This window comes from Loxodonta africana, chromosome 16, assembly GCF_030014295.1.
Source record: "Loxodonta africana isolate mLoxAfr1 chromosome 16, mLoxAfr1.hap2, whole genome shotgun sequence".
Lineage (NCBI taxonomy): Eukaryota > Metazoa > Chordata > Mammalia > Proboscidea > Elephantidae > Loxodonta > Loxodonta africana.
The window spans coordinates 18,679,255-18,693,803 of NC_087357.1; the positions used below are offsets into that span (position 1 = coordinate 18,679,255).

The following is a 14,549-nucleotide window of genomic DNA, read 5'->3' on the forward strand; positions in this document are numbered from 1 at the left end:
AAGTACACAAAAAAAGTTCAACTTTCTGATAAAATTAGTGAAACAGATTTTTTAAGTGGCTGTCAACTTACAAAGGTTTGAAGAAGTATATTCCTTTGCTTTGTAATTTCACTATACTGTCTATTTATCGCATTTTCATGAGTTTTCAAAAGCTGTAAGAGGAAGGATTTTTCAGAACACTGTTGAACCTTCAAAGCAAAAAAAACACAGAAATTAGAATGAAACACTTAGACATTTTCAGGTACCTTAGTTAATAGTTTTTTTTTTTTTTTTAGTTAATAGAACAGATCTGCATAGTATAAAACGTTTTTTGTATTAGTCTTTAAAATGCAAAGTAAAATTCACTTAAAATACATTATTTTATATGCATTCTCTTGTGTTATTTCATAAGAGCTCCATGATTTTAATTTTATAATCCCTCCCCCCAATAAGCCTATAGGCTGCTGAAGAGCAGAGAATGTGTTCTCCTTTTCCCCTCTAATACTTAAGACAGTTCTTAGCTTTTGTACTCAAGTTTTTTGACTGTTTTTGGGTTGGTTGCTACTGAGTCAATTTTGACCTATGGTGACCCCACGTGTCACAGAACAGAAGAAACGCTCCTAGGGTTTTCTTGGCTTTAATCTTACTGAAAGGACCACCAGACCTTTTATTCCATGGTACCACTGGGTGGGTTCAAACTAGTTGAACGTGAACATTTAGACCACCTAGGGACCCTCTTCTTTGGACTACACACATTGAAATCAGCTTCAAGATAGTTTGTTTTAAAGAATGGGCTTTTGTTTTCACATGTTGTAAGGAAGATACAGATAAATAAATCGTGTCCATAATATGACTAATAAAAATGAGATAAAATGTATAAACCACGGGCAAAAAATCAGTCCCATGACTATAGTCCATATATTATATAAATAAAACATAAATCTGCTTAAGTCCTCAAATGGGCTTGAGAATTCATTTTTATCTTTGTAATTCATTTGGTTCCAAATAGCATAAGATATAATAAATATTAATATTAGACATACAACTGTTTTATTTCATTTGGGCCTTAAAGAATGGTATCACCTGAGACCATGAATATTGAAATGCAAGTCAGAAAGCTCTAAAATAAATGTTAAAATAAGTATGATGTTAGCCTGGAAATAATCTTCCTACTATGTTCAGTGTTAGCCCTCACAAGAAAGCATCACTTTCAGTTTAGGACTGTTCCCATCTCCAGAGAGAGAAGAAAAGGGAACAAATTCAACTTAAATTGCAGGATGCAAGATTTATGTTAGCTATAAGAACTTCCTCAAGGTGAGAGACAGGTTGTGAAATCTCTGTCCCGGAAGAAATTGAAGAGTAAAATGCTTAGGGATAGTCTAGTCCAGAGGCAAAGCGTTGGCCTAAAAGAGATTTTGAAATGTTATGGCTGAAAAGTCCAAAAAATATTGGCATTTAAAAAAAAAAGTAGCAGAAATAAACAAGATCGTGGCACATCTACGCACACCTCGGTACTTGGTGCTATTCTCATCAACCACATCTTAAGAAAGACATCGACAGAGAAAGAGTAGAGACATGCAATTTATACGATCAAAGGAACTGGGAAAATAATTTTAAAATTCAGCATAAAGGGAATGGTGCAGTTAGTATTTTATTGTCTGATAAGATAGAAATTAGAAAACTTACAGCCAAATCTATTAAATCAAATAGAAATTCGCAACAAGGGCAAATAAGCATATGATCATGAGTTCTTTCACGTGTATTTAGAATAAGGAAACGCTTCACGGCTTAGAACTTATTATATAAATGAGAATAAAACCAGGTCCAGAGAGGTTAAATGCCTTAACAAAGTTTATATAATCAGTTAGCGGCAAACCCAGGACAAAAATCCAGGTCTTCTGACTTCCCTTCTTCTGAATCATGACATTAACGCAAAAATAGGAGAACTATTTCAAAGTAGTAAAAAGGTAATTTTGGTGCTAAAAAAGACTTTGGTCTCTCACCACAGTAAAAATTGAAAGTATGTAAATTAAGAAACATTTTGAAAAATTATTGAATACTAGATCCATCAGAGGTTACTGAGAGAAGGTTGCTTGCAGTATATACCTAATTCTCATAGTTGCTATTTTGGACAGTAACCATGAGCCCCCACAAAAGTGCTCTAGAGACTAAGCACTGGGCTGGATAAACTTCGGTTTGATTCAGTAAGGTATGCGAGGTATTAGGCATTTCTGAATCAAAATTCCAGAGTTCTGATTCTGTTTCTGCCACTGATCTGTAGTAAAAGGCCTGTGTCAAAACCCTAAAATGAAGAAAATACTACTTATCAAACTAAGAAATTTTTAATAATTTAAGACCTAAGCAAGTTAATTATTCAAATTCAGAAAAGCCTTATGTTAAGGACTTGGAAGCGAAGGTGTTCTGCTCCATCGATCACCTACTAAATTCTATAAAAAAAAAAAAAAAATGCTAAAATAACCAAAATTTCCACTGAGCTCATTATCCTCTTTCTTAAAATGGAAAATAACTAATGTTAAAAAGACAGCTGTTAATGGCATATTGACACTTAATTGGTATATTTTTCCATAAGCTGAAAAAATAAAGCTACATACCAAAGACTGAAAAGTAGACAGCTGTTCAAAAGATGGAAACCCTGGTGGCACAGTGGTTAAGAGCTACAGCTGCTAACCAAAAGGCTGGCAGTTCAAATCCACCAGCCGCTCCTTGGAAACTCTATGTGGCAGTTCCACTCTGTCCTATAGGGTCGCTATGAGTCAGAATCAACTCAACAGCTACGGGTTTGGTTTGGTTCAAAAGATTTTATAAGAAGGGTATTATCTACAATCTTCTCTTCCCTAAAATTCTACGTTAATTATCCATTTTGAGGTCTTCTCTGCTTCTGTTTTTATTTTATTACATTTATTATTAATCTTCCTTCTTTATTCCTACTTTATCTCTCATCCTTTCACATTTTGCTTCCACATCTTCCTCTTTTAATCAAGACCTAAGAAGTGCCAGAGTCAACAACTACAAAAAGGTTAAAAACAAAAGCTGCTGTCGAGTTGATTCCGATGGCGACCCGTGTGTGTCAAAGCACAACTGTGCTCCACAGGGTTTGCAATGGCTAATTTTTCAGAAGCAGATCACCAGGCCTTTCTTCTGAGGTGTCTCTGGATGGACTTGAATCTCCAACCTTTCAGTTGGCAGCTGAGTGTATTGACCGTTTGCACCACCCAGGGACTCCACAGAAAGGTTACAGTGACATTAAGTTTTAAATTTACTCAGGACTTATCATGAAAACATTTAATATAAAAAGGTCTTAGCAAGTAAGGGAAATAACCACAACAGAGAAAGTCAAGAGTCTGGGAAAGCTGAAGTAGGAAGGTCAAGCAAGAAAAGATGCCCACAGGTTCACAACACTGAGGACATCAGTAAGTTAAGGTTGCAGAATTACGTAAGGCTTCGTATTATTCATACAGACCTATCATATTTTAATGGAACTGCAGATACAAAAAAACTTCTGAACTAAAATAGTTCTTCATGGCCACCTACTTGCAGAATGAATTTCTGGTTGTTCCTTTTGTTCTTTCTATTGTCTCAACTAACTTCTTGTTTATTCACATTCCTGTGTTTGGAAGCCAGATCTACAGATGTGTAAGATTTAGGTAAATATTCGAGATACAACCCTGAACATACTGATGGGATCAAAAGATGAAGCGATTTCACAGAACAAATTATCAGAAGCTCTCTTTCTGATCATTTTGTAATGCAAAGGTGATAGGTGGAGATCAGGATGAAACTAGAAAATACACAGTATTATGGCTTAGAAAATATATCTGAATATATCTCTCTCAGTCAGGTTTGAATTCAGGCACTATCATATCTGTGGTAGTTGAACATCTTCTGATAAATAAGAACTTAAAAACTACTGACTTTGCCTCCTAAGGTATCCAGTGACCCCAAAGGGCTACAAACAATGAAAGAAGAGAGCGGATGATTTTCTATTTGCAGGGATACAATTTTCTTTTTCTCATCTCTCTCTCTCTCCTCTGACCTGAAATAAAGAAAAAAATATTTGCATGCAGCCTTAAAGTTACCTTCTAGAATCAAGTAGCCATGCTTTGTCAGAAAATATTACTGTTTTGGAAAATTTTAATGTATAGCAGTGCCAACTCCCCAGTTCATTCTGCTTCTCTCAGCAGTAAAGATTCTTTTTTCCTTTCTCTGTTTTATTCCTCTTGGGATATTTGATTTTTTTAACTGAGCTTATAGTTTTCCCAGTGAGTCGATAACCTGGTCAACTAGGTCAGCCTCCAGCATAGCCATGATTTGTGACTCTTCACTACTCTAGCTGCTGGTGTGCCTTTAGGTATTTCTGTACCAGAAGAAGCTGAAAACTGAATATGACTGAAGCTTTTAAATTAACGTTTTGGTCCAAATAAGCAAAGCACAATGCTACTCTTTGTTGTGATTACTGTTGTTGAAAATAATCTTAGTCTTGAGGAACTGACATTTTGCTGATTAAATGCTTTGCCTAAAAAAAAAAAAAAAAAAAACAGAATAGGCAACTTTACATAAGAAAACATAAAGAGCGTTATAGAGAAGGTTTCACATTCCTAGATTCATAGTAGTTAGGGGGGAAATTCATTTGTTAGAGCTATGATAAAGAGACGTTTCAAACACTGGAGTAGATCAGTGACTATAGTATTAATAAAAAATGTTACATTTTTTAGAAAGCTATTTTTATAAATACTCTTTCTAAAACACATGTAATGCTTAAAAAATTACTCACTATGACACAGCAATCCTAATACAGTAAGCAAGGAAGCAATCCTAATATTAGGAAATATTAGTCCTTACAATGGCTTTCAAAGCTTTCCATGGTTGTATTCACTCACTACTTCTCTAGCCTAATATCCTACCAGTCTCCTCCTCGCTTACTCCCCTCCAGCCACACTGGACTTCTTAAAACAAAAAAACCAAACCCGTTGGCACCAAGTCAATTCTGACAGACTAGAACTGCTCCACAGGGTTTACCAAGGAGTGGTAGGTGGATTCGAACAGCAAGCTTTTAGTTACCAGCCAGGCTCCTAACCACTGCACCACCAGGGTTCCTCTGGCCTCCTTGCTGTTCCTTAAACACACTAGTTACATTCCCTCCTCACTAGCTCCCCCTGCCTGAAATCTCTTTCCTCAGATTCCCCAGGGTTCATTCCCTCACCTCTGTCAAGTCTTTTTGCTCTAATCTCACTTTTTCGTTACGGATTATCAAGAGACCTGAAACTACCACTGCTTTTAAGATTTTTTTCTGGAAGTTCTTGTCAATAAAATGTGGCAAAAAAAGAAGAAGAGATATAATTATCAAAAAGTTGAGACACAATTCTCTGTTTGTTGGGGCAGATGCCATTTTTATATACCTAATAAAAAATCTGAGAAATGGTTAGAAATAAAAAAGAGTTCAGTAAAGAGACTACCAAATACTAAAAACCAAATATATTTTCTAGTTACCAACAATAAATAGAAAAAAGCATAGAAAATATTCCATTTACTATAGCAAAAATACAACCAAAAAAATCAATTAAAAAAAGAACGATCTGAGACCATTATGAAAAAAAAAATTAGGGACATAAGAGAAGATTTGAATAAATAGAAGGATATACTTGAATGTGAAGATTCAGAGTTGTAAATACATCAATTCTTCCCAAATCATCATTATCAATTCAGTGCAACCTCAAAATTCCAATTTTTTAATTTTGTTTTGTTAGAATTTAACAAAATACTTCTCAAATTTTTCTAGAAAAAAAAAAAAAGGTACTGTGAAAAGAATCAGGAAAATTCAGAAAAAGAACTGTCCTTCAGAAGAGCCAAAAATACTTTATAGCTAACATAATTAAGGCAATATGATACGAGTGCCAAAAAAAAAAAGAAAATCTAGACACACACACACACACACACACACACACACACGTTGCTGTTGTTAGGTGCCATTGAGTCAATTTTCGACTCATAGCCCATGTGACAGAGCAGGACAGCCCCATAGGGTTTCCTAGGCTGTAATCTTTACAAAATCAGATTGCCAGGCCCTTCTCCCTCAGAGTCTCTGGGTGGGTAAGAGCTGCCAAACTTTCGGCTGGCAACCGAGTTCTTAATTGTTGTGCCACCAGGGCTCCTTACACATATACTTATGCATTAGTATATCACACAGGTAGTGCTTCAAATCAATAGGAAACATGACATTACGCAGGGGACAATGAGTTACTATTTTTAAATCCAACAATAGTAAAGAAAAAAAAATAACCGCGAAAGTACCAGAAAAAGACATCGTTTACAATCTTGGAGTGAGGAAAGTAACATATCAGCTGTGTTCCCACATCCAGCTTAAGAAATTAAGAAATAAAACTTTACACGTACAGCTCCAGTGCTCTGTATACCCTTCCTTGATTGCATTAATCCTCCACCCCATCAGAGATAATCATGTCTGGTGATATTTATCATTCCCATGCATGTCATTATACCTTCACTATTTACATATCCCTCACAAATTACAGTATTGTATGTTTTCTTTTTTTAAGGAACCTATCCTATTTTATGTATCCTTTCATAGTTTGTTTTTTCTCACATAGGATATTTTAGAAATTTGCAAATTGTTAAGCTACCCTTAAATGGCTTTTGTACAATGACACCTAGCACTTGGAAATCTGAAGTCATACTCCCAGGAATAATAATTAAATCTGTTAAATGTCTTTGTCTCCTTTTTATCAATTCAATCTGGTGATCTCTTCATAACCAAAACCATTATTAACTGACCACTTGTTCAAAATAAAAGAATTTAGAGAGCATTTCATAATAGGAAAGCTTTTAAAGATTCCAATATAAATAACTCCTTGACTAAGGGATAATTTAGAAAGGAAAATAACTTTATGTCACAAACAATAAACAATCATTTAATGAATTTTACCTGTTATTTTTAGTTTTTACAACAGAAGAGATATTTATCCTTGACTTAGTCATTTGTATTGCTATAACAGAAATATCACAAGTAGACAGATAGCTTTAACAAAGAGAAATTTATTTTCTCACATTTTAGGAGGCTAGCAGTCCAAACTCAGGGCACTGGATCTAGGGGGAGGCTTTCTCTGTCAGCCCTGGAAGAAGGTCATTGTCTCCTCTGAGCTTCTGCTTCTAGGCAATCTTCATGTGTCTTGGCATCTCTCCTCCCCCATATGTGCTTCTTTTGCTTACTTGTCTAAGCTTTGTATCTCAAAAGACACTGACTCAAGACACACCCTACACTAATCCTACCATTAACATAACAAAGACAACCCATTCCCAAAGGGGATTATAACCACAGGCATAGAGGTTAGGATTCACAACACATATTTTGGGGGGACACAATTCAATCCGTAACATTTCACCCATCTCCTCCCCCAAATTCATGTCGCCGCATGCAAAACACATTCACCCCATCACATCATCCCAAAAGTCTTATATCAACTCCAAGTCAAAAATCTTGTCTTCTGAATAATCTATATCAAATATGGGTGAGACCCTTAGGGGTATTCAATCCTGGGGCAAAATTCTCTTCATCTGTGAACCTGCAATCTCTGGACAACAAGTTATGTTTCGAAAGTACAATGGGGGAACACACACAAGGCAGACATTCCCACTACAAATACGAAAAACTGGAGGGAAAGAACGGTTAGTAGGTACCAAACAAGTCCAAAACCCAGCAGAACAATTTACATTAACTCTCAAGCCTTGAAAATAATCCTCTGTTCACTGAGACCATTTGGGCAATGGCCTGCCCTCCAGACTCTGAGTGTTAACCACCTCCTCTGGGTTCTAGGGAGATCTCTCAGCCCCGGGCTTCAGCGCTGCCTTCCTGGCCCTCTGGGCAGGCAACTCTGCTTTAGGCAGCCACATTCTCCTGGCCCATTTGAGTGGTGACCCACCCACCTTGGCCCAGCAGGCTCGTTCTTCTGCCTCGGGCATGGAAGCCCTGCTCCTCAGCTTTGGGTAGTGGCCCCATGCCCCTGGTACACCTTAATGGCAGCCCCACACTCTGGAACAGAGTTGGTGAAAATCCGACTCTTTGAAACCTAGGAAGTTATCTTCCCATCCTTTGAGATCCAGGAGATCATAGCTCCACCCTTTGAAGCCAAGAAGTTTCTGCAATCCCTGTTCCTTCCAACAGTTCTACTGGTCTCCAAGCTGCTCCAAGGATGATTCTTTTCTTGAAGGACAACAGATAAAGCTCCTTTGGTCTGTTTCCTGTCTGTAGAATTCCACGAGGCAGACAGCATTCTTTCCTTTTGTTCTTTCTGTCCCCTTTAGTCTAAGCTGATGGGTTTTCTGCTGTGGCAGTTGGTTAGATCCATCAGTCACAGGCTTCACCTTTTTAAACAAAAAATTGTGCAGCCATGTCCTTTGTGAACATATGAACATTCTAATACATGTGTCCTTAGTTTGTACAACAGAATTTTGTAATCTTTAAGTTCTATTTTCCCTTTCCACAGTTATTTTTAAATTCATCTCTTTCCTCTTGCATTTTACTATAAGCCACAAGGAGAAATCACGTGGCCCTTTCAAGATGTTGCTTAGAAATCTCACTAACCAGATATCCAAGTTCATCACTTACAAGTTCTACCTTCCACCAAACATTTGAACATAATTCAGACAAGTTCTCTGCCACTGTATAAGAAGCATCATCTTTCCTCTATTGTCCAATCACATGCTCACCATTTTCTTAAACACCTCGCCAGGTGCATATTTAACACCCACATTTCTATCAGCATTCTCCTGCTGGCACTCTATGCGTTCTCTAAGACAGAAGAGACTTTCTTTATAGCTCTTACTGCTTTCCGAGCTCTCACCAGAATTGCCTTTGACATGCATAATTCTACAAACAGTCTCTTCAAAGATTTTATTATTATGCACCTTAAACTACTCCAGCCTCTACTCATTACCCAAATCCAAAACCGCTTCCACATTTTTCTATCTGTTAGAGCAGCACCCCACTCTTACAGCACCAAATTCTTATTGTCAGGGATTGAATTATGTCCCCCAGAACTATGTGTCAACTTGGCTAGGCCATGATTCCCGGTATTGTGTGATGGTCCACCATTTTGTCTTCTGATGTGATTATTCCACCTGTTGTAAATCCTACCTCTATTACGTTAATGAGGCAGGATTAGAGGCAGTTATGATAATGAGGCAGGACTCAATCTACAAGATTAGGTTGTGTCTTAAGCCAATCTCTCCTGAGATATAAAAGAGAGAAGTGAGCAGAGACGCATGGGGACCTCATGTTCTTATGTTGTTCTTAGGTGCCATCGAGTTGGTTCCGACTCATAGTGACCCTATGCACAACAGAACGAAACACTGCCCGGTCTTGCACCATCGTTCTTATGCTTGAGGTCATTGTTGCAGCCACTGTGTCAATCCACCTCGTTGAGGGTCTTCCTCTTTGCCACTGACCCTGTACTCTGCCAAGCATGATGTCCTTCTCCAGGGACTCATCCCTCCTGGCAACATGTCCAAAGTATGTAAGACACAGTCTCAACATCCTTGCCTCTAAGGAGCATTCTGGTGGCACTTCTTCCAAGACAGATCTGTTCGTTCTTTTGGCAGTCCATGGTATATTCAATATTCTTCGCCAACACCACAATTCAAAGGCTGTCAACTCTTCTTCGGTCTTCCTTATTCATTGTCCAGCTTTCACATGTATATGATGCGATTGATAAATACCATGGCTTGGGTCAGGCATACCTTGGTCTTCAGGGTAACATCTCTGCTCTTCAACACTTTGAAGAGGTCCTTTGCAGGAGATTTGCCCAATGCGATGCGTCTTTTGATTTCTTGACTGCTGCTTCCATGGCTGTTGATTGTGGATCCAAAAGTAAAATGAAATCCTTGACAACTTCAATCTTTTCTCCGTTTATCATGATGTTGCTCATTGGTCCAGTTGTGAGGATTTTTGTTTTCTTTATGTTGAGAAGTAATCCATACTGAAGGCTGTGGTCTTTGATCTTCATTAGTAAGTGCTTCAAGTCCTTTTCACTTTCAGCAAGCAAGGTTGTGATAGCTGCATAACGCAGGTTGTTCATGAGTCTTCCTCCAATTCTGATGCACCGTTCTTCATATAGTCCAGCTTCTCATATTATTTGTTCAGCATACAGATTAAATAGGTATGCTGAAAGAATACAACCCTAACGCACACCTTTCCTGACTTTAAACCAATCAGTATCCCCTTGTTCTGTATTAACAACTCCCTCTTGATCCATGTAAAGGTTCCTCATAAGCACAATTAAGTGTTCTGGAATTCCCATTCTTCACAATGTCATCCATAGTTTGTTATGATCCACACAGTCGAATGCCTTTGCATAGTGAATAAAACACAGGTAAACATCCTTCTGGTATTCTCTGCTTTCAGCCAGGATCCATTTGACATCAGCCATGATATCCCTGGTTCCACGTCCTCTTCTGAAATCAGCCTGAATTTCTGGCAGTTCCCTGTTGATATACTGCTGCAGCAGTTTTTGAATGATCTTCAGCAAAATTTTGCTTCCGTGTGATATTAATGATATTGTTCTATAATTTCCACATTCAGTTGGATCACCTGTCTTGGGAATAGGCATAAATATGGATCTCTTCCAGTCAGTTGGCCAGGAAGCTGTCTTCCATATTTCTTGGCATAGACAAGTGAGCACCTCCAGCGCTGCATCTGTTTGTTGAAACATCTCAATTGATATTCCATCAATTCCTGGAGCCTTGTTTCTCACCAATGCCTTCAGAGCAGCTTGGACTTCTTCCTTCAGTACCATCGGCTCCTGGTCATATGCCACCTCTTGAAATGGTTGAATATCGACTAATTCTTTTTGGTACAATGACTCTGTGTATTCCTTCCATCTTCTTTTGATGCTTCCTGCGTCATTTAATATTTTCCCCATGGAATCCTTCACTATTGCAACTCGAGGCTTGAATTTTTCTTTGGTTCTTTCAGCTTGAGAAGCGCCGAGCGTGTTCTTCCCTTTTTGCTTTCCATCTCCACCTCTTTGCACATGTCATTATAATACTTTGTCTTCTCGAGAGGCCCTTTGAAACCTTCTGTTCAGTTCTTTTACTTCATCAATTCTTCCTTTTGCTTTATGGGGACCTCACACGACCCAAAAAGTAGAGCCAGGAGAACACTGCTTACTTTAGACCTGGGGTCCCTGCCCTGAAAAGCTCCTACAGCAGGGAAAGATGATGACAAGCACCTTCCCCCAGAACCCACAGAGAAAGAAAGCCTTCCCCTAGAACCTGCACCCTGAATTCAGACTTCTAGCCTCCTAGACCGTGAAAGAATAAATCTGTTAAAGCCATTCACTTGTGGTATTTTTGTTATAATAGTTGTAGTGCTGCTATAACAGAAATGACCCAAGTAAATGGTTTAACAGAGATTTATTCTCTCATGGTCTAGGAGGCTAGAAGTCCAAATTCAGGGTACATTCTAGGGGGAGGGTTTCTCTCCATGTCGGCTGTGGAGGAAGGTCCTTGTCTTTTCTGAGCTTCTGCTCCTGAGCAATCTTCATGTGGCTTAGCATCTCTCTTCCTTCATCTTTTCATCTCTGCTTCTTTCACTTGCTTATCTAATCTCTTTTATATCTTAAAAAAGATTGACTCAAGACACACCCTACACTAATTGAGTCTTATTAACACAGCAAATACAACCCATTTCCAATGGGGACTGTAGCTACAGGCACAGAGGTTAGAATTTATAACATATATTTTGGGGGAACACACTTCAATCCATAACACTCCTCTTGTCTAAAGCTAATTCTTACTTTACATTCTGCAAAGTATCTTCCTTCTGTCTCCTCAGGGAAGTTTAACTATTATTTTCCTCTCTAACCTTCAACGTCTTTCCATAGGACCCTTCCCACTGATAATTAAACATTAATAATAATTCAGAAAGTGATAGGATTTGAATCACAGGTAGATGAATTGTCCTTTGTCAAGAGAAAGGGCACTTTCTCCATAAAAGAAAGTAAAAGATCCTCACTTATGCAGATGTGGAGATCTGTAGATGGGAAAGTTCCTGTTGGATGGTTTCTATCTTCCCTCTGAAATAAAAGGCAAGGTTATTTCCTGAGGATAAGTAGTTCAGAAGGGCGGATAAGGTTTACAATAATCATTGCAGAGTGCTAGAGAGAAATGTAACAACACTTCCAAGTAGTGTGGAGGTCCTACTTGAGGCTAAAGTCCATGAATATATGCTGAAATCTTGTCTCTCCTAGAATTGCCTGAAGTGTTGTCAGAGCAGCAGATAACTGATTCGCCCAGAGTTGGAGTCTGGTCAGATGAGTGCAAAGAAAGGAGAGAGGAGTCAAGGCGTTAGAGTGGACTGGTCAACCATGAAAACTAAGAATAAGGAAATGAATACATGGGCAGGTGCTAATGGAGAGAAAGAGACAGAAACGGGTTCAAGGTCCTGATGAAAGTAAGGAACAAATACAGTGGGAGAAAACAAAATGCTTGGAAACCCTGTGGAGTAGTGGTTAAGAACTATAGCTGCTAATCAAAAAGGTCAGCAATTCAAATTCACCAGGTACTCCTTGGAAACCCTACCAGGAAGTTCCACTCTGACCTATATGGCTGCTATGAGTCAGCGATGGGTTTTTTTTTTTTTTTTTGGTATTGATTTTGAAAGTGAAGTACATTTAGGTGATGACAATGTTCAGGGTATAATTATGGAAGTAGGTGGCTGAGGTAGAATGTTGATAAGGTCATGGAAAATGTGGAGACAAAGGCCAGGGTGGTAACTGAGTAGTCCTTATAGACAATATCATCCAGGATCAGATGGCATGAGTTCAAAGTGCACTTTGGGAGTCAGGTGAAAGTCTAAATAACATGAGGGAGTAGATAGGGAGTTAGCAGAATGACAGAAATAGGGCGGCGGGGGGGAGGATAGAGTCTAGAATGCTGCATGAGCTACCAAAAGCATATGCAGAAATAATGTCCTGGAAATGGCACTGGGGAGTGAGGAAGACAGCAACCAAACCTCCAACAATAAGGTATCTCATGTGAAGGAATAATCAACTAACAAAGAAAGGACTCCAGACTCAGAAATCTCTTGACAAGCTATGGAAATAGTCTAGATGAACAAGATGAAATCTAAAAGAAACGATATATTTAAAGTTCTATATTACAACTTTAAAAATACAGTTGTACAGATTCAAGACGTGATCAGGAACCGATGGTATTGAAGGAAGAAGTCCAAGCTGCTCTGAAGGCATTGGTGAAAAACAAGGCTCCAGGCATTGATGGAATATCAATTGAGATGTTTCAACAAACAGATGCAGCGCTGGAGGTGCTCACTTGTCTATGCCAAGAAATATGGAAGACAGCTTCCTGGCCAACTGACTGGAAGGGATCCATATTTATGCCTATTCCCAAGAAAGGTGATCCAACTGAATGTGGAAATTATAGAACAATATCACTAATATCACACAGAAGCAAAATTTTGCTGAAGATCATTCAAAAACTGCTGCAGCAGTATATCGACAGGGAACTGCCAGAAATTCAGGCTGATTTCAGAAGAGGACGTGGAACCAGGGATATCAATGCTCATGTCTGGCTGAAAGCAGAGAACACCAGAAGGATGTTTACCTGTGTTTTATTCACTATGCAAAGGCATTCTACTGTGTGGATCATAACAAACTATGGATGACATTGAGAAGAAAGGGAGTTCCAGAACACTTAATTGTGCTCATGAGGAACCTTTACATGGATCAAGAGGCAGTTGTTCAGGCAGAACAAGGGCATACTGATTGGTTCAAAGTCAGGAAAGGTGTACGTCAGGGTTATATTCTTTCACCATACCTATTCAATCTGTATGCTGAGCAAATAATACAAGAACTATATGAAGAAGAAAGGGGCATCAGAATTGGAGGAAGACTTGTGAACAACCTGTGTTATGCAGATGACACAACCTTGCTTGCTGAAAGTGAAGAGGACTTGAAGTACTTACTAATGAAGATCAAAGACCACAGCCTTCAGTATGGATTACACCTCAACATAAAGAAAACAAAAATCCTCACAACTGGACCATCATGATAAACGGAGAAAAGATTGAAGTTGTCAAGGATTTCATTTTACTTTTGGATCCACAATCAACAGCCATGGAAGCAGCAGTCAAGAAATCAAAAGACGCATTGCATTGGGCAAATCTCCTGCAAAGGACCTCTTCAAAGTGTTGAAGAGCAAAGATGTTACCCTGAAAACTAAGGTGCGCCTGACCCAAGCCATGGTATTTATCAATCGCATCATATACATGTGAAAGCTGGACAATGAATAAGGAAGACCGAAGAAGAGTTGACGCCTTTGAATTGTGGTGTTGGCGAAGAATATTGAATATGCCATGGACTGCCAAAAGAACGAACAGATCTGTCTTGGAAGAAGTGCCACCAGAATGCTCCTTAGAGGCAAGGATGGCGAGATTGTGTCTTACATTCTTTGGACATGTTGCCAGGAGGGATGAGTCCCTGGAGAAGGACATCATGCTTGGCAGAGTACAGGGTCAGTGGCAA

At 38.7% G+C, this 14,549-nt stretch overlaps 1 protein-coding gene across 1 annotated transcript in view; it reads right to left on the reverse strand.

Annotated features, from left to right (window-relative positions):
- Positions 1-14,549, reverse strand: part of CCDC172 (coiled-coil domain containing 172) — a 43,389-nt gene that overhangs the window by 20,994 nt on the left and 7,846 nt on the right. The window contains exon 3 of the mRNA XM_003408939.3: positions 72-188. Within this exon, the coding sequence (XP_003408987.1) occupies positions 72-188 (117 nt within the window). The remainder of the gene's footprint in view (positions 1-71; positions 189-14,549) is intronic.